This window comes from Littorina saxatilis, linkage group LG9 (genome assembly GCF_037325665.1).
Source record: "Littorina saxatilis isolate snail1 linkage group LG9, US_GU_Lsax_2.0, whole genome shotgun sequence".
NCBI lineage: Eukaryota > Metazoa > Mollusca > Gastropoda > Littorinimorpha > Littorinidae > Littorina > Littorina saxatilis.
This window is the reverse complement of record NC_090253.1, coordinates 40,371,214-40,392,423: the sequence shown is the minus strand read 5'-3', so window position 1 is coordinate 40,392,423 and position 21,210 is coordinate 40,371,214. Positions and strand designations below refer to the sequence as shown.

Below are 21,210 nucleotides of genomic sequence, written 5' to 3'. Positions count from 1 at the left end.
GGGGTGGTTCTGCTCCTACCTGACTGGACGCACTCAGGCTGCTGTGATCCAAAATAGGCACTCCGAGGACACCATACTAAAGTATGGCGTCCCACAAGGATCTGTGTTAGGCCCAGTGTTATTCACTATGTACATACAGCCGTTAGGAAGCACCACAATGTCCTGTACCACATGTTCGCAGACGACACTCAACTACAAAAATCCGCACACACCAAACAGTTTACAGAGTTAGTGCAGTCAATAGAATCATGCAGCGATCACATCAAACAGTGGATGACAGTCAACAAGCTCAAGATGAACGATGATAAGACAGAGATCATGCCAGTTGGCAAACAATCAAACTTAAAGCTTATTTCAGAAACATCCAGTCTTACCCTTTCTGATACCACAGTCACATTCAGCACCAAAGTAAAAAACCTGGGTGTCCACCTTGACAGTAGCCTGTCAATGGACGCCCGCACCGCCAAGTCGTTTTTTTTTTTGTGGTTTATTTCGCATTTAGGTCCCAGGTAACATTATGAAGTTTTAATACGATCAATCGGACCTATTATCAAGTTAGTGAATCAACTTTTGAACGAGCTGCGCCCAGTAGTTTCCCAGCAATAAGCTGTTAAGTCGAGACAGACACACACACACACACACACACACACACACACACACACAATTAAAGTCTGCTGAGCCCTAGTACTAGCGTACTCGGGAATAAAGCCGTTTTTCAGAAAGGCTTTAACAAAAATAAGACCATATTTCAAAACGCACTTTTTTATGTCCGTAAAGATTTAGAGTATTCTTCGATAAAGAATCTGTTTGATTAAGGCCTTCTCTTGGGAATTTTTGACCCTTTGTGCCAACCATAGTTCATCAAGGACGACAAGGGAGTGCACTCTGCTCGGATTTATTTGGTCAGAGGTTATTATGGGCTGCAGCACTGTCGAACGGTGGATTTGCATTAGCTGACCCAGAGGTGAGTTAATTACAGAGCGTAAGTCAAGTTCATTATCTGTTAAATCACTTTACTAATTAGTGAACGCTAGCCTTGAACGTCAGCGTACAGAACACGGAACAACTTGTTCAACAAGGGGAGATATGAAAGACAGGGAGATTCTAATTTCTATCGATCGATCTGTGTTATGACTATGGCGCTGGAGAAAAAATTTTGATGTGATGGAACAAAGCAACAACAAAAGCGGAGGAGGCTTAAAGAAAAAGGGAGGAGGGGGTACCAACTTCCTAAGTAAGAAGGCCCAAGTAAGAATGCTGATGACCAATTCCACTGTGAGTTTGACTTCCGGTGTCGCGATCTGAGTTCCCCTCAAGCTGAGATCCCTTGGCGTAACAATCCGAGTTCTCCCCAATCTCAGTTCCCCTTATATGTCTGTTTAGTGACAAATTTTGCGAAAATTATTTTGAATGTGTACTTTGACCAAAGTCGATAATAATAACACTTTGTAAAAAGTTAACTCCCTTAGACGCATCTCGTCAAGTGGAAAGCAGAGATAGGGTTTGTTGATCATGGATCCACAATGGCTGCGCCTAAATTGCGCTGATAGTGAATGGTGAAAGAAAGTAGAGCGTTCGACAATGAATCAGAGGGTCATGAGTTCGAAACCAGGCAGGGCACTGTGTCCGCAAACTTCGTACATTAAATTTTCCTTTTTTTGTGTGGTTCAGTTTTTTTTTTATGTTTAATACAACAAAATGAAAACATTTTTATACACCCGCCCCCTTTAGGGAGGGGGGTATACTGGAATCACTTTGTCCGTCTGTGTGTCCACTCTTCCCCTTATGGCTTATATCTCAGGACGTTGTACCCTCCTGTTTTCAGATAATGTATTAGAGAATGCATCTGGTCAGCGAACTGCATAAATTTGGAGTCAATTGTAGGTAAAATCGAACGTCCGAAGCCAATGCTGTCTGGAATTGGAAAGACTCGATGCCAGAGGAAACTCAGCTTGCTAAGTTTATGCAAATGAGGTGTATTTGACGCATGCGCAATGGGTACGAATTATAGCCAATCGGAGCCGCCCAAGGGATCTCAGCTTGAGGGGAACTCAGATCGTGACACCGGTGTAGAAAATTCTGTCGGGAGTACTCAGTCGGAGCACAGGCGGAAGGTATCGTCCACTGGACTACTACTATCACAGAAAGACTACAAGGTACGTCACTCACCTTCGAGTCTTCTGTGTTCTTGGAGTCGCTTCCTGGGGAAAAATATTGTTCAAGACGGTTTGCCTCTTCCTACAGTCTGTGTAAGGTCAAATAAATACAGTTGAATGATTGTTTGAACTATATGCACCTTTAGTTTTCAGCTTCCGTTCGCTGCAGTTTGTTTTTAACCATCATTTGGACGAATCTTCGTTTGCGAGCCGCTAATATTCACTTGGCGTCTAATTATGCATCCGCACCGAATATGCATACCAGCGCTCATTGGTTAATAACAGGATATTCGATGATTATTTTCCCGTGGGTAGCTTCCCTTTGCTGCCCAATATTTACATTTGTCATCATTTTCACGAGTTTTCATTCACAAGCACCTGGGAAATAAATCTCATGTTCCCCAGGTAATAAATCCCCGGTTACCATAGTTGCAGGAAGCAGGTTACACATGGATGATCAAAAGCAAACCCAATAGAAACGCTACAGGATTCTTCGGCTCTTTTCATTGGTGTTTCCCCAGACCTAAACAGACGACACGACACTGCTTTGCAAAGTTCCAAAAACGAACTGGCAAACTGGCAAAAGTAAACAAAAAACAAAACTACTTCATGAAAGGTCATACATTCATCAAAAACAAATGAAACCTAGCGATATGTTTTGTCTTCTTACAGAGTCATGGAGTGCGTGTATCTGTGTTTCGATACACAGACGTTCGGAGAAACACGAACGTCAAGTTCAAGTAAAACGACCCCTAACACACACATTTTGACCCGTGCACAAGACGTTGTAGCGATAAACGAAGCGCAAATAAGAAACAATAATAAAAGCAAAGAAAATAGCAACAAGATATGCAAACATCTAACAAAGCCAAGCAAGCAGAATGACAGGTCTAATGAAAAACAAAGAGGTACTGAGTCGGAAACAAGATCGCGATTCTTTCCTTCGCTGCACGACGCAAATCTTCTGTGACCTTTGACCAAACGTAGCTTCCACATTCGATCACTCAGCTTAATAATTACAACAGAAAGCCGAGGGGGTGGAATACCGAGATGAACCTACAGAACTGTGCATCCTCAAACCTGACATATTCATCCCAACATTTAATGAACTCAAAAACACAGAAAGTTGCTTTCACACGCCAGCTCATTCTGATAATCCTCGCTCCACGGCCATCGTTGATTGCCAGTGGTTATCAAACCGGGACTCGTGTGGTTATCAGCACGGAACCCGTGTTTCAAAGCATGGCTCCCTGGGTTGATTGTGCACTTATTTTCTCACTACCAAAATGATGACAAAAACGATGTTTGGTGGTTTGTTGACAGACCAGCTTTTTTGTCGGTCCTCGGGGGGCATATCGACTTTTGTTTCATATTTATTGACCGCGGCCTTCGGCCTTGGTCAATAAATATGAAACAAACGACGATATGCTCCCCCTCGGACCGACAAAAAAGCTGGTCTGTCAACAACCCATCAAAGATCTTATAATGTTTTAGACCAATGAGCGCTGGTATGCATTTTCGGTGCGGATGCATAATTAGACGCCAAGTGAATATTAGCGGCTCGCAAACGAAGATTCGTCCAAATGATGGTTAAAAACAACCTGCAGCGAACGGAAGCTGAAAACTAAAGGTGCATATAGTTCAAACAATCATTCAACTGTATTTATTTGACCTTACACAGACTGTAGGAAGAGGCAAACCGTCTTGAACAATATTTTTCCCCAGGAAGTGACTCCAAGAACACAGAAGACTCGAAGGTGAGTGACGTACTTGTAGTCTTTCTGTGATAGTAGTAGTCCAGTGGACGATACCTTCCGCCTGTGGTCGGAGTAGCTGGGGAACCGGGTACTTATTTTCTCCGAAAACCTCGGGTACTACTTGACTCCGAAAAAAAACCAAAACCTCCGAAAACTCCCGAAAACCCCATCCAGGGGTGGGATTTCTTCCGTCCCTGACGGATTTCCGTCCCAGGAAGAATGTTGGCATTTTTTTTTTTTATACCTTTTTTTTGTGAATCCCTGGCAGCTGCTGTTTACACTCCACCTTTCACCAGTGACATGTGGGGAGCAGCAATGACATGGCATCCTGGCGAATGTGGCATCTTCGTTGCTATCTATTTGAAAACTCTGCTCACCCACAACTTTATATACCTCTCTTGCAGGGATTCAGAGACATTCAGTGGTGTGGTAGAAAAAATTTGCATTCCTGATCTGTGAACCAGTGGTATTTACCTTCTGATACACTGAGTCCTTTGGAAAGCTTGCAAGTGAAACACACTTAATTTAAACATATTTCTCTTTTAATTCAAGCTATGATTCAACAATAATTTTGGAATATAACTCCTGAAATGATTAATTGAAAAGCAGCATCAGAAGACTGTGTATAGAATTAGCAAGGGATATAACTCTGGCGGTTTCTGTTTTTGTCTAAACCTTCTTCTTTTATAACCTGAGCCGTTAGCCCTTTTGAAGGTGTTTAATTGAAACAAACTGACTTGAAACTTGTTTCTCATTTGGTTCAAGCTATGGTTCAACAATTATTTGAGAATATACCACCTGCAGTTATAAAATAACCGGCACGGTTGGCCCAGTGGTAAGGCGTCCGCCCCGTGATCGGGAGGTCGTGGGTTCGAGCCCCGGCCGGGTCATACCTAAGACTTTAAAATTGGCAATCTAGTGACTGCTCCGCCTGGCGTCTGGCATTATGGGGTTAGTGCTAGGACTGGTTGGTCCGGTGTCAGAATAATGTGACTGGGTGAGACATGAAGCCTGTGCTGCGACTTCTGTCTTGTGTGTGGCGCACGTTATATGTCAAAGCAGCACCGCCCTGATATGGCTCTTCGTGGTCGGCTGGGCGTTAAGCAAACAAACAAACAAAAAAGTTATAAAATCATAAGCTACACGTAAAAATGTGTAGTACAAGGGTACAATGTGTAGTACAAGACTGTTATTTTCTGTGTTTGCTTTGTTTGCATGGCGATTTTCCTTTAATGTAATTGTTTTAAACAAAGACAAAACTAGGTGATAAAATCAAATACCTTCAAGTTTTCAAAAATTGTTAATTATGTGCATCTCCAATTTTATGTTTTTGTTTAAAGCCGCTTCTAAAACCCTTCTTGAAATTTGTTTACCACTTGTTTTTGTAGACCCCCCTAGCAAGAGTGATGCAACCAAACACCTTCAAGTATAGAGGTTTTTGATTTTGTGCATTCATCACCCCCCACCCCCCAATTTTATTTTATTTTTTTACAATGGTGTGCTGTTTTCAGTTTTAAAGCCAGGAGAGGCTTAAATAGCAACTCGTGAATTGCTAAAAATTCACTTTCAGCTGGTTAGTTACAAATACCTTCAAGTTAACAAGATTATTTTACTTTTGTGCATCTCCAATTTTTAAGATTTTGTTTAAGCTTATACAGTCCTGAGACATCCTGCTTGCTGGCTCGCTCGCAGAGAAAATTTTTGCCTCTTTATCTTCACTCTCGCTTGCTGCAAAATCCCACTCGCGGAGGGATTTTTAGACAGGCCAGGCACTGGTTTTTCCTTGACTGTATAGGGGCTTCTAAAAAACCCTCTTGAAATGTGTTTACCACTTGCTTTTGTAGACCCCCTAGCAAGAGTGATACAACCAAACATCTTCAAGTATAGAGGTTCTTGATTTTGTGCATTCTCCACCCCCCTCCCCTATTTGTTGTTGTTTGTTTGCTGTTATCAGTTTTAAAGCCAGCAGAGGCTCAAATAGCCCCCTCATGAAATGCTAAAATGAATTTTCAGCTGGTCAGTTACAAAAACCTTCAAGTTTACAAGATGTATACACTATATTATGCATCTCCAAAAAGCTTGTTTGTTCTAAAAATTTTAAGTCAGGAGAGGCCACCTAAACCCTCCCTAAAATGCTAAAATTCAATTTCGGCTGGGGGGCGTTGCCCCCCAAGACCCCCCCAAGAAGGGCGCTGCCCCTGCACCCCGCCGGAGCCTTGGCGGCCCCTGGACCCCGACCTTCCAAAATGTTCAATCCTGGCAATATTTTCGGCTCCCGCCCATGGCCATCTAAAATTACTAAATCTAACTTCAAATTGAAGTTTTTTACATGTCTATTAGAAGTCATGCCTGATTCATGCTATTTGCACCCTTATTTTTTGTGTTTAGAGCCAGATTTTTGACAAAGTCGATGCATCGATTTCAATGCAAGGGAGGTAACTCTTGTTACTCAAAAGCACAAGTATAGATGACGGCATGTGATTAGTGCTTCGGCTCCTTCATTAATCCTCTCACAAACACGAAAATAAAGCCGTGAATTGTGAAAGTTGCAGATATAAGTTATGATTTCAAACAAATATGTAACGAAACACGATCTAAGGACGAATTTTCTTAATTTCTGATAAGGTTTTTGTTTTGTTTTTTAGTTTTCAGATGTTTTTGGAGACAAGTAGTACCAGATAACCTCCGAAAACCCCCGAACACCTCCTATAAACCCTGAAAACCCCATCTTAACTAACTTAATCTATCTTCAAAGTGAAGTAATTTGGACATGCCTGAGAGAAGTCATGCCTGATTCCTTAATTAAGAGCCAGATTTTTGACAAAGTCGATGCAAACATTTTAATGCATGGGAGGTAACTCTTGATATTTTAGAAGCACAAGTATTGATGACGTCATGTGATTAGTGCTTCCGCTCCTTCGTAAATCCTCGCACAAACACGAAAATAATGCCATGACTGGTGAAAGTTGCAGATATAAGTCATGATTTCAAACAAATACGTAGAGGTTACATGCCGAGTCTCAGTGATTATCAAAAATAATGGTCGAAGTTAGCGGATCATGAAAAATGCGAGCTTTAGCGAGCTTTTTCATGACCGCGAACTGAGACCATTATTTTTTATAATCACTGAGACGAGGTGTGTAACCTCTTTATTCCTCCTTTCTTCAGTTATTCAAAGAAAAGAGGAGTTTTTTTGCGAAAGTTTGATCGAATCCTATTCTCTCAACCAGTCAACCTGCGCAGGCGATCGATTAATGCGCGGTTGTATAGTTCCGTGCAAATCATTCCATTCTGTTAACACTTCTTGTCAGTTTTCCTATTTTGGGCTAAAATCAAGTACACAGATATGCTGTTATTCTGCTGTGGCGGCAAAGGCAGATATTGTGTGTTCTGTATATGTTTTGGTATCGCTTAGGATAATGTTTTTTCGTCAAATGGGACTAGCAGACGAACTTTTGCACCCGTGTTCCAACGTTAAAAACTGTATGAAGTTCAGTGTTCTGGGAAAAATAGTGTATGAAACCCCTTTATGTTGTTTAAATTGATGAGGTGTGTGCATTTGGTTGCGTGTGATCTGTTTATTAAATGAAATATTGTTGAAAACTGACCGTCGGATTGCAGTCTGTTGTCGAAGGAACTGAGTGAAAAGAAGGGGAACTACTCTTGTCGCTAGACAAAGTATGAGTTACTTGCCTTGGGAAATTGCTTGTGATGAACGGCGTGAGCACAGCAGATGAGATTCAGAAAACAACCGAACTCATGGATTTTATATGGAGATTCATGTGTTCAGGCCTGTAGTTGTTAATTTAAATGCGGTATGTTTGTATTGTTTGCTCCAGAGATGTATACTTCGTACATTAGAGCGTTCGGAACTTTTCAGTCGCAAAAAGTAGTACCGAAACAGAACAACCTCTCAACCCATTGCACTATCGAGGATTCAGGCTGTTGCTGGGTCGTTATTTGTTTGGTTGCTGGGTCATTATCGAAAAATAACTACCCCTACAAGTTTACAGAGGTAAAGAAGCAGAGGGGGGAATAAATAACAAAACACGATCTAAGGACACATTTTCTTAAGTTATGATGAGGTTGTCAGGGGTTTTCGGAGACAAGTAGTAGCGCGGGAACCAGCGAGTTAGTGTAGTGATGTGAGATTGGCTACTTTGTCACCTTTCCGACTTGATACATATATATACTCGAGATTGAAATGTTGTTTCCTGTTAAAATTAAAGAAGTGAACTTATTTAGGGACGAAAAGCATGTCAGTTTCTTGCATTTTAAGAAAATTGGTGGTGAAATTTAATAGATTTCACCCCAAAATTCTTCGAAAATGTGTACCGAGTGATTATGTCCCTTGGCTTGAATGAGAAGGGAAACATTTTAGAATGAATCAAATTTCTAAGTTTAAATAAAAAATTGGTTGGACAAATTTGACCCCATGAATGTAAGGTACCCAAGGTCGATTGTCAGTACTATCGAAGGGTGTTTTTTTGTTCAGTGTGGAGTGTGACCAATCTCACATCGCTACACCAGTTACGGAGCCCCCAGGTTCGGGAACCGGCCCCATGTGGTATTTGATTACAACTCCCAATGAGAGCCCAGTTGGAAGTTAATGGGATTTCAGTGGGAAATATATTATTACATGCATAGTGAGAGTGAACTGCAGATCTGTCCTGCTATATCACTTTTGACTTTTGACTTTTTTCCTTTCTTGTGGGTAAATCAGAATAACTACTTTAATTTTTAGACTGTGTTGTTCTTTGAAAGGTGAGTCTGTCTTTTGATTTTGAACAGAAAACAGTCAGAGACCATCAAAACCTTGACCAGTGAACAGCCAGGGACCATCAACACCTTGATCGGTGAACAGCCAGGGACCACATTTGTGCGGAATTATACTTGGACATGGAGGAAGGAGACACAGCTCTTCTGTCAGACGTGAAGATAGAGATTGATGTCGCTGAAGAGATGCCACAGTATTGGCATGGGACTGAACAGCATCCACATGGTAAGAATTTGAATGCTAGGCTTCAGAAGATAATACAGAACTAATTTTGCAAAAAAACGGCTGAAAATGAAATTCTGTCAGTGTGACCTTTACATCATTCTGAATTCTGCTATACAAATAATCTGCCCTGTGACACATAAAGATGTTTCAATGTATAACATTAAGTCAGGGGCGGACGACGGGGGGGTGGGGGAGGGGGGTGCACAGGGTGCAGGTGCACCCCCCCTCCAGCAAAAAATAAAAAAATAAAAATTTGGAAAGCTGATTCTATGACCATTTATAAGTTCAAATGGCACCAGATGGCACCATTTTGCTTCTTTGGGCCCAAAACATTTCCGGGGGGGGCATGCCCCCGGACCCCCCTAGCAAATTCGGGCGCTTCGCACCCATCACATTCACTTTCGATACAAAGTGCACCCCCCCTTACAATGCAACTGATCCGCCCCTGTTAAGTTGATTAACACCCTAGTACATCATTACTTATTATAACAATAATCAAATTAATACAGTGAATAGACATACATTTTGACTTACACAGAAAAAGTTGTCTAAATATATTTCCGCTGAAGCAGTTTTTTCCCCCAAAAATGCTTGACTCACCTGTGTGTGACGTCATGCATATCAGGCTAATTAGATATATATGTTCTTTTTTTTTCTCTGTCGCTGTAAATGTAATGTTCAGCAAGACAAATAAGAAGACATTTCTGTTATGAAATGAAAGAAGACTGATTCCTGTACTTCCACAATGAAATGAAATAGGTCTATCTTATCTTCCACCCCCCGCGGGTTAGGGGGAAGAATTTACCCGATGCTCCCCATTATGTCGTAAGAGGCGACTAACGGATTCTGTTTCTCCTCTTACCCTTGTTAAGTGTTTCTTGTATAGAATATAGTCAATTTTTATAAAGATTTTAGTCAAGCAGTATGTAAGAAATGTTAAGTCCTTTGTACTGGAAACTTGCATTCTCCCAGTAAGGTCATAATTATATTGTACTACGTTGCAAGCCCCTGGAGCAAATTTTTGATTAGTGCTTTTGTGAACAAGAAACGATTGACAAGTGGCTCTATCTCTTCTCCCCCCTTTCCCCGTCGCGATATGACCTTGAATGGTTGAAAACGACGTTAAACACCAAATAAAGAAAGAAAGATCTCAGGGATGTCGTTAGGCGTCGGACATCGGACATATAACGATGAAAATCCCCAAATGTCCGATTCACATTGCCGCATGTCGGTCAGATGTCCTATCGTTTTAGCCTGAGCGTGGTCATTGTCCGATATGTACTCCATTCCTTCGGACAGCGCGATATTCGTTAATTTTCATTTCAAGATACAAATCTTCTAAAAGACCGAACGCTCTCGTGTTCAGCTGACACTGAAGTTGTCAGTGCCGCGTGCGGATCTTTTCTTTTGTCGGGAATTCCCGAACCGTTTGCGGTATGCGCCGTTTGGGTATAACCGTTTCGGTGCAGCGCACTGATCTAAAAATAGTGGATTCTTTTTAGTGCATGATACAGGAGTACGGGAGACAACTCCAACTGACTAAATTTGTAGTCTGCTTTTGTTTTCGATACGAGACGAAGCACTGAATTATGCCGCTGAAAAAAAACTAAAGCCTGCAAAAGATCAGCATTAGATCAAACCGATCATTTCGTTTGTCAACTTTTATCCAAATCATGCAGTATTTAATCAAAGTAAGAGCTCTGAAGTTGTTCATGTTGGTTTCTTTTTTGTGGTTTCTTTGAAACTAAACAAATACCACATTATACGCACACTGTGTTGATGTATTTACTATATCATGTGTGTGTTCTACAGCGCGTGGGTGTGTGTGTGTGCGTGTGCGTGTGTGTGTGGGCGCATGACTTTGGAACAATTCCATGTTTGGCGCAAATTCATAATGTCCTATTACACTTTCTGAAAGCGGTCAAATGTCCTATTGATGCTGAAGAACTCAGGACATTTGTCCTATAGGTATGAATTTGTAGCAACATCCCTGAGATCTTATCTTCCCTATTCCCAGTTTGACAATGACCGCATGGCGGCATGAGACACCAGGGCTCCAAAAACTTTTCCAAAATTCACAGTCACACCAAAGAAGGATTTGTGTAATATTTTTGGATTGATGATTATGTTTTGTTAGTTTCAGTGGTCGAGAAGAAACCAACAGTACAAAGAACGTAATTTTGTTTGTGCTTTTACATTAAAACGTTTTTCATGAAAATGTGCTGACATTTTAGTGTTATGATCTATTTTGGCTTTTTGCACTACATGTACAAGGAATCCTGGTTAGTTTTAAACACAATTTATACAATGAGAAAGTTGGGTGTATCGATCAGTACGAATGAACAGGCTCAGCAGTATAGTTGGTGGTAATGCTGACAAAATTGATAACTGTGATCTGGTACGTCCAAAGGAAAATAATGAACAAATCAAACATTGTTTTTAGATAGAGCACTCAATGACCTTTATTTTATAACTGCTATGACTTTTAGATCTTATGAACATTAACATCTTGTTTGAAATCAGAGGCAAAATTCTCAAAGATCATCAGACATTACCTATGTCATCATAATAGCCGTACCCCCCGCGGGTTAGGGGGAAGAATTTACCCGATGCTCCCCAGCATGTCGTAAGAGGCGACTAACGGATTCTGTTTCTCCTTTTACCCTTGTTAAGTGTTTCTTGTATAGAATATAGTCAATGTTTGTAAAGATTTTAGTCAAGCAGTATGTAAGAACTGTTAAGTCATTTGTACTGGAAACTTGCATTCTCCCAGTAAGGTCATATTGTACTACGTTACAAGCCCCTGGAGCAATTTTTTTATTAGTGCTTTTGTGAACAAGAAACAATTCACAAGTGGCTCTATCCCATCTCCCCCCTTTCCCCGTCGCGATATAACCTTGAACGGTTGAAAACGACGTTAAACACCAAATAAAGAAAGAAAGATAACAGCCGTGACGTCATCAGCAATCAAAATGGACTACTTGCCTCTTCCTTGGAAAATGGACAAAATGCAGTGCAAAGCTGCAATAAAGTCCTGGCCAAAGAAAGGATTTGAAATCTTCAAGACGTTAATAAGGATATTGTGAGGTCTTACTGGGAGAAGGTACCTGACAGTGTAATGAGACAATCAACATAATCTTGTGTGGAAGAAAATTCTATCCCATAACAAAGTCTGAATAGAAAGTGATGATCTGAATCGACTGGTGCAGTGATGTAGTGGATAATACATTGGTCTCCTAATTGGAAGGTTGTGAGTTCAAATCCGTCCGCGGCCGCCTGGTGGGTTAAGGGTGGAGATTTTTCCGATCTCACAGGTCAACTTATGTGCAGATCTGCTAGTGCCTTATCCCCCATTGTGTGTACACGCAGCCACAAGACCAAGTGTGCACGGAAAAGATCCTGTAATCCATGTCAGAGCTGGGTGGGTTATAAAAACACGAAAATACCCAATATGCTTCCCCCGAAATTGGCATGTGCTGCCTGAATGGCGGTGTAAAAAGTGCCATACACGTAAAAATCCACTTGTTCAAGAACATATTGGGTGAACGTGGGAGTTTCAACCCATGAACACAGAAGAAGATGAAGTGAATCTAGACACACACACAAAGAGTAGGACAATTCCCTATCCACATGAAATAAATCAATTACAATAGCTGTGAAACATTTTCAAGCAAATTATTGCACGTGCATCAAAAATAAGTACAGCATATGTCCCTTGGATTTCTACAGGTAGAAATAGCCTGAAAACTGTTCTGAAGTGGCGTCTTGGAAAGTAGCTGTTTTGATCATCGAAAGCAAAACAAAATACATAATGATAGCAATTCTAATGGTTGATCATAATCAGCATTGTCCTTATGGATTGGTCTTGTTGTTTTTTTCAATTCAGTGCCAGTCAGGAAGGTTGCAGCCACAGAGAACACAGCTACCGTGCATGGAGTGCAGACACTGGAAGGACAAGATTCACTCAGCACTCATAGTGATACCTGGCTGAAAAAAGAGAAAAAGACACCAGAATCACAAACTGCAGTTGAAACTCACAGTGATATATGGCTGAAACAAAGTGTTGCAGTCAATGCTCACGGTGATATGTGGCTAAAACAAGAGATACAAACACCAGAAACACATAAATCAGTAAAAGGTCAGAAAGATTCTAGACTTGCGTTAAAACACCAAGTAGAGGAAAAACATACATGCACAAAGTGTAGTGCATGGTTTACACAGTCAGAATCTTTGAAAAAACACATGTTGACACATACAGGCAAGAATAAGGCGTCATGCCTACAATGTGGTGCTAAGTTTGCCCGGGCTAGATATTTGAAAGAGCACATGATATTTCATTCAGCAGAAAAGAAACATGCATGTTCAGGGTGTGATGCTAGGTTCCATACTTCTAGTAATCTGAGGCGACATATGAGAACACATAACAAAGGGAAACCACATGCCTGTATTGAGTGTGATGCAAGGTTCACAATGTCTAGTGATTTGAATCGGCACATGTTGACTCATGCAGGAGAGAAAACACATGTGTGTGCAAAGTGTGGTGATAGATTCACACTGGCTGCATCTTTGAAACAACACATGTTAACACATGTAGGAAAGAAATCACATGTATGTACAGAGTGTGGTTATAGATTCACGCAGGCTTCGTCTTTGAAGCAACACATGTTGACCCATACAGGAGAGAAACCACATGCATGTACAGAGTGTGGTAATAGGTTTACACAATCTGGATCTTTGAACTTACACATGTTAATACATACAGAAGAGAGACCACATGCATGTTCAGACTGTAGTGCAAGGTTTACGCAGTTAGGTAATTTGAAGCAGCATATGTTAACACATAAAGGAGAGAAACACCATGCATGTACAGAGTGTAGTGCAAGGTTCTCACATTCAAGTCATTTGAAGCGACACATGCTAAAACATACAGGAGAGAAAAACTACACATGCACAGAGTGTGATGCAAGGTTCAAACATGCTAGAACTTTGAAGCTACACGTGTTGAGACATACCTGTACTGTGTGTGGTGTTAAATTTAAGTGGCCTTATATGTTAAAAAACCACATGTTAATACATAATGGGCCAAAAGAACATTCATGTACACAATCTGATAATTTGAAGCTAGACATGTCAACACCTACATGTACACAGTCTGATAATTTGAAGTTTGATATGTCAACACATGCAGGAGAGCAAAATGCACAACCGCAGATAGTATGGTGTTTTCCTGGAGGTGTTTACAATCGGGATACTAAAGCGCTGCATGTTAACACCACAGAAATACAAGAATAGATGGTGGGCTTGATCCCCCTGCTAAAGCATTTGCTGCCAGCCATCCGCCATCTCTAGTGTACCCTACTCGTCCACAGGGGCCGCCCAGTGGTGCAGGGCACTTAGGACACAGAAAAGCGAAAGGATAGGCTTTTTAAGAGTGTGCATAGTGTGTTTAGCTGTGCAGGGTGCTATGTAGCAGCTTATGCACTTAAAACCTCTCGCTATTACGATTTGGCTGTATATATATATATGAGTATGGTTGCAAGATATATTTGATAAGTATTACGATATTGGTTCTTGTATCAGAACGATATATATATCAATATGTTATGTCATTCATTTTCTGTACATGAAATAGATCTCTCCAAAAGTATGACAGTTGTGGTCAGCTTGGTCAAAGTATGACTACGCAAAAGGTTTTTTTTCTCTCCTGTATGGAAGCTGTAAGACATCTTTGCTATCAAGACTTTGTTGTGGGACAGAGTTTTCTTACCCACTCGATAAGTTAATGTCTAACTCCGCCTGATGGCATCGTTGACATTGTCATGAATTTGAAAATAAGTCATTGTTGGGTGCATCCAAATAAGTACACCTGTACTGCAAGTGAAATTTGTCCAAAGTGGTGTATTCAAAAGTACAAAAAGAGATATTGATAGTACATACACGGTACTAATAGTTGTTCATAACCAGCATTGCCTTTATGGATTGGGCTTGTTTTTTCTATCCAGTGCCTGTCAGGGAGGTTGTGGTCACAGAGTACATAGCTACCAAGCATGCAGTGCAGACATTGGATGGACAAGCCGCAATCATCATTCACAGTGATACCTGGCTGAAACAAGAGATTGAGACGCCAGAAACACAGACTGCAGTCAACACTGACAGTGACATGTGGCAGGAACAAGATGCTGGGACACCAAAAACACAATCTGCAGTCAACACTCACTGTGGTATCTGGCTGAAAGAATACATTGAGACACCTGAGACACAGACTACAGTCACAGCTGATGGAAATAAAGGAGAGAAAAAACATGCATGTAGAGAATGTAGTGCAAGGTTTACTCGTTCTGGAGATTTGAAGAAACATATACAGGTGAAAAGCCACATGCATGTACAGAGTGTAGTGCTAGGTTCACAAAGTCAAGCCATTTGAAACGACATACGTTGACACATACTGGAGAGAAAAAGCATGCATGCATAGACTGTGGTGCACGTTTTACCAGGGCTAGATATTTGACAGAACACATGTCACTACATTCAGCAAACAAGAAACATGCATGCGCAGAATGTGATGCTAGGTTCTATGCTGCTTGCTGTCTCAGGGAACACATGAGAACACACAACAAAGGGAAACAACATCCCTGTATTGAGTGTGATGCCAGGTTCACAATGTCTAGTGATTTGAAGCAGCACATGTTATTTCATGCAAGACAGAAACAATACACGTGCACAGAGTGTGATGCTAAGTTTGAAAAGTCAAGTTATTTGAAGAAACATATGGTTACTCATACAGGTGAGAAACAACATGCATGTACAGAGTGTGGTAAGAGATTCAGGCATGCTGCATCTTTAAGGGAACACATGTTTGACAATACAACAGAAAAACCACATGCATGTACAGTGTGCGGTAATAGATTCGCACAGTCTGCATCTTTGAAGTTGCACATGTTAATACATACAGGTGATAAACCACTCGCATGCACAGAGTGTAATGCAAGGTTCACACAGTTAACCCTTACACTGGTGCAGTTCTGTAACACATGTTACATAGCCAGTGGTGAATTAACAGAGAGAAAAATAACAAAAAACGGTCATATAGGTTTTCGCATCCATGGGAGGTAATCGGAACCGACCAAACAGACTGAGCCAGTAGCGCGACATATGTCGTGACAACCAGGTGACAGTATAGTAAAGTAGCGCGACATATGTCGCGACAACCAGCCTAAGGGTTAAGCCGATTGAAGCTACACTTGTTGACCCATTTAAGAAAGAAACCAAATGTATGTGTCTCTTTAGAGTGTGATGCTGAGAAACGATACGCATGTTCAGAGTGCAGTAAGAGATACACGCGTGCTGCAGGATTGAAGCGACACATGTTGACCCATACAAGAGAGAGACCACATGCATGTAAAGAATGTGGTAGTAGATTCACACATTTCGATTCTTTAAAGTACCACGTGTTGTTACATACAGGTGAGAAACCACACGCATGCGCAAAATGTAGTGCAAGGTTCACACAGTTAGGCCAATTGAAGCAACACATGTTGACCCATATGAGAGAGAGACCACATTCATGTAAAGAGTGTGGTAATAGATTCACACATTCTGGATCTTTGAAGTACCACATGTTAACGCATACAGTCTGACCTGGTTTTGCACCCATGCTAGAGAGCGACCGCTTTTAATCAGATCCATTCTAGAAGCAATCAAAGTGCTACGAAAGACTGATAACAGCAACGTTCCTTCCAAAAGTTACAGGAACATATCTCTCATTGAAAAAGTTAAAGCCGCAGTTTTGTAAGAATGTCTGCTATGTGCTACAGCCACTCTTCCTCCAAGTCTGTTATCATTAGTTATCAACACCCAGCTTCCCTATGCCCACAGGCTAATTTACAGGCCGTCTCCAATTTCACATGAAGACACAAATGAACGAAACAGTGACTTCCCCTTTTTTCTCGGTCCAGTAATCAGAGATACCACCATACTACTGCTTATCTAAACAGTTCCAGACACTTGTTGGATAGAGGGTGTGAGTGTCAGTTGCGCGTCTGGAGGTCATTAATCAAATCTTCGTACTCGCAGAAAAATTCCTCCCGAACTTCGCCTTAAATCGCAATAATGCCGCAGAAAAAAACTATGCTTCGGCGGATGCTTACATTATTTTGCATTTCTGTTTTTCTGCAGAATAACTGAATCAAGTCATAATCCGCTAAGGATACACCCTATACCTACTCGACAACAAAGGCCCTCCAGTAGTGCAGGGCACAGAACAGCGAAAGGACAGGCTTTTAAAAGGAAATCTAGCCGACGCTGTGACCTTATGCACTTGAAATCTACTCTCGCTGTTACAATTGTGCAGTACATGTATACGAGTAAGGTTGCCAGATATAAACATATTAAGATATGGATTATTCTATCAAAACGATATATCAATATACGTTGCGGGAAATGGATACATCCAGAGCACAAATACAATGAAAACTGACAATAGCTAAAGACACATCGTGTCTTTCTATTCTCGTGATATTCCCTAAGAGTACTCGTACAGAACACCGCTTCGGCCATAGGGGATACTAGGGACCAACATAAATGTCTCAAATCGCCACAAGAGCTGCACGCAGTTTGGTGTGGGGTTTAAGCCTGTCCTTAACTGGACGAAGTCGACTACGCGAAGTATACTTCGCGAAGCTGGCCGCACGGAGCTGGGGTAAACTGAAGACTTCGCGAAGTCGACTTCGGGCTCAATTAAGGACCGCCTTTAGAAAGATGTCACCATACAACAGAATAACCATAGTAAAACAGGGTTTAGATTTCCAATTATTCAATGTGTTGGTATATACTGTGGACACCCCTTTTACAACCTTTAAACAATCTAAGATTGTTAGGTCTGAAAGAGGTATGGATTCTTAAAATAGAGGTAACTTTACAGAATCCTGTATTGAACATAGTGCTTGTTTGGATATTCTCGGGGTGTCGGTCTGTTTCTCTTTCAAGTTGTCTGTGTGCAAGGCCTTCGTTGTAGTCTTGTTGGGAGACTGTAAATAAGAAAAGTGATTATGTGTGCATGTCAGTTAACCGCAACGGGATTGATGATGTTGCCAGGAGACTTTCAGTTTCAGTGATGTCTTGTCCTTGGATGTCCTTAACTGCAAGGTTCTGCATTTTATTGAGTCACTTGAGAAAAAGTGACTCTATGTAATCGGTCAGTGTTAGTCTGTCCGGCCGGCCGTCCGGCCGGCCGTCCGGCCGGCCGTCCGGCCGGCCGTCCGTAGACACCACCTTAACGTTGGACTTTTCTCGGAAACTATCAAAGCGATCGGGCTCATATTTTGTTTAGTCGTGACCTCCAATGACCTCTACACTTTAACGATGGTTTCGTTGACCTTTGACCTTTTTCAAGGTCACAGGTCAGCGTCAAAGGAAAAATTAGACATTTTATATCTTTGACAAAGTTCATCGGATGTGATTGAAACTTTGTAGGATTATTCTTTACATCAAAGTATTTACATCTGTAGCCTTTTACGAACGTTATCAGAAAAACAAGGGAGATAACTAGCCTTTTCTGTTCGGCAACACACAACTTAACGTTGGGCTTTTCTCGGAAACTATAAAAGTGACCGGGCTCAAATTTTATGTGAACGTGACTCATTGTGTTGTGAATAGCAATTTCTTCCTGTCCATCTGATGCCTCATATAATATTCAGAACTGCGAAAGTGACTCGATCGAGCGTTTGCTCTTCTTGTTAAACTTTGAAGTAACAGTGTATTTGTTGTATGCTTTCAAGCTTTCTGTTTGTCCTGTAACTCCTCTGTGTGTGTGTGTGTGTGTGTGTGTGTGTGTGTGTGTGTGTGTGTGTGTCCTTTACCTCACATTGATTGAAACAATTAAATAGCGCTTACAAAATCAAATATAACAATGTGCGTAAAAACCAAAACTGGGCTCGCTCGCGATTTTTGGTACTTCAAAAGTAGTGGATACAATTTAAATGTTTAAGAAGAAACCCGGGAAATAAGAGGACAATGTTAACTCGACACAATAATTATTGCTACAATGATTTTCATTCATGAGATGTGATTACAAGTTAAAAGACCAGTGCATGGTAGGGTGGATGGTTGTGGCAGGGACAAAGTCAAGGGGATGGTCTGTGTTATAGGCGGTGTCTGCAGAAACGTCTTGTTCAGTCACTGGCAGGTCTGGCGTACCGCCCGCTCTTTGACTGCAGCATGAGCGGCGTCGCGGTGGAATCAAAAAAGTAAATGTCTCCAGTAAAACATGTTTTGCCCCATGGAGCGATATCGGTATATAAAATTATAGTGGTTGAAAAAAAGGAACTGAGTGGCATTTGCTGTGTTCTTCTTTATTTTACATACTTTTTGCTTTCTAACAACATGCAAGTAGCCTGTTGTTGTTGCTGGTTGTGTGTGTTTGACAGTTTGTGTTTTTACACTTTCCGTGAAGTTCATAAACAGTTTTGAGCAGCCTTTTTGTTTTGTCATTTTAATGGAGCTCACCTCGAACCAAAATGTCATACACTGTGACAACATACAGACATTTGGAAATGCATGGATCACCATGCAAATCCTTAAATCTAAGATTGAAAGTTGCATCTTTCTTATAAGTAAACAAAACTCAAATTTAACGCTGTGGAATTATACAAATAGGGACCCCAAAATCATATTATAGGCCCATTGCAGAAACTCAAGTTATCAACAGCATTTCTACTCGGCGCGCGCGGTATGAGAATCACGGGTCGTAACTCGATCTCTGGAATTGGTCATCCGCCGCCATGTTGGATGCCTTGCACGATCTCTGACAGTGCTTGAGTGTTGGGTGGCGACTCGACAAAAGTGAAAATGACACGTTGTGTGGCATAGGGGGTAAAAATCAAGGGTCTGCCAAACCCGGCAAATGCAGTAGGCAGCCCAGAGATCCCTAAGTACCTCTCCCAATTGTAGTACTTTTCGGCAATATTTACAGTTTCAAATTGCTAGGATAGCTTCTTTGTGGTTTTAGAGAGGTGTTCTGGGGAAACTGAAAGGTAGCCTCGTCAGGGGACAACTATTCAAACCCATATCCTCATTATTTTGATTCTCAATTGAGAATAATCATTTATAGATGACTATTATTCATTTCCCTTTTTAGGATGTACTTGCACGTACTGGTGGTTTATTACCCAAATGTCCTCACAGTGACTGAGGCTTATATAAGGCTCGGTGATTCGTGTATTTGTTTGTTCAGCCCATTTCTTTCTTGTGTTTATTCACAAGAAGAAAAACAATAAAGATAATCATTTATGTATGATTTATGGTGGGAGTTTTTCTCCATGGTGTGTACTAGGATGTATTGTACTAAATGTACTGTGGTCGTATATTAACGGGTTATATTCCCCGTATGTGTACTATGCGTACAGGTTCATTGGAGGGAGGGTGTAATAGTTGTTTGTTTGGTTTAGCAACGAGACAATTCATCCCTTTTTGGAAGATGAGGGTGGTCCGCCCGAGGGCAGACCGGGTTGTAGGTTCGGGACAATAGATTGACTATTGTCGTTTAGGCAGCTTAGGGATTCTGTTTCGGTTCGCTGAGTGGTCGTGTGGCCGTTTTCGCTGTTGGTTACGGCGCTCGCGCCTTTCCCTGTCTGCATACACAGTGAAATACGCAAAAAGAACAAGAGTGTAATGAGGAAAACTAACAAAGACGGCATCCAATATGGCGGCGCGAAGAGAGTATGAGCGGAGTTGTGCCCCTTAGGGCTAAAGCTAGCCGATCCATTTGATAACGTCACGCCGAGTAAGAAGAATGAATTGGACCTATAGACGGTATTCCACAAAACTTGTAAAAGAAAGAGTGCTGGGCATCAGAGTTTACGCTGATATGACTTTGGATATAGCATATGTCACAACGACACCCAAACTCTCAAAATGACGGTAGTTGTCTAAATTCCCCTTCAGTACCACGTGGTCTCCTCCGATTTAGTCTAGGCTTCAAAAGAGGCACTATATATGTCCCAGACTGTCTTCGTGTGTGTGTCTGAATGTTTTTGTGTGTGTGTATGATGTTAATGAGTGCAACAGATGTATCCCTTCTGAACTTCGCTAACAAATTATTGCGATAACTTTCGCACCCATGGTTTCCTGTGTAGCTACTTTTGCATGTGTGTGTGTGTGTGTGTGTGTGTTGTTGAAATGAGTGCAGCCGGCTTGGCTGTTCACATACGTTGTCACCTATGGTGAACTGATATCAGTGATGCACTGCATGATGGGCAGAACAAATAAAGCCTTTTTTCAGTAAGGCTTTAACAACAGT

At 41.3% G+C, this 21,210-nt stretch overlaps 2 protein-coding genes across 2 annotated transcripts; both read left to right on the top strand.

Annotated features, from left to right (window-relative positions):
* Positions 1–911: 911 nt before the first annotated feature.
* On the top strand, positions 912–14,207 carry LOC138976073 (gastrula zinc finger protein XlCGF57.1-like). Its single transcript, XM_070348888.1, has 3 exons — positions 912–964; positions 8,705–8,915; positions 12,802–14,207. Exons 2-3 carry the CDS (start codon positions 8,813–8,815, stop codon positions 14,205–14,207), a joined length of 1,509 nt encoding a protein of 502 aa, XP_070204989.1. The 5' UTR covers positions 912–964; positions 8,705–8,812.
* Positions 14,208–15,431: 1,224 nt separating this feature from the next.
* On the top strand, positions 15,432–21,182 carry LOC138976915 (zinc finger protein 135-like). Its single transcript, XM_070349810.1, has 2 exons — positions 15,432–16,025; positions 16,136–21,182. The coding sequence occupies exons 1-2, from the start codon at positions 15,432–15,434 to the stop codon at positions 16,550–16,552; spliced, it is 1,011 nt and encodes a 336-aa protein (XP_070205911.1). The 3' UTR covers positions 16,553–21,182.
* The last annotated feature ends 28 nt before the right edge of the window (positions 21,183–21,210 follow it).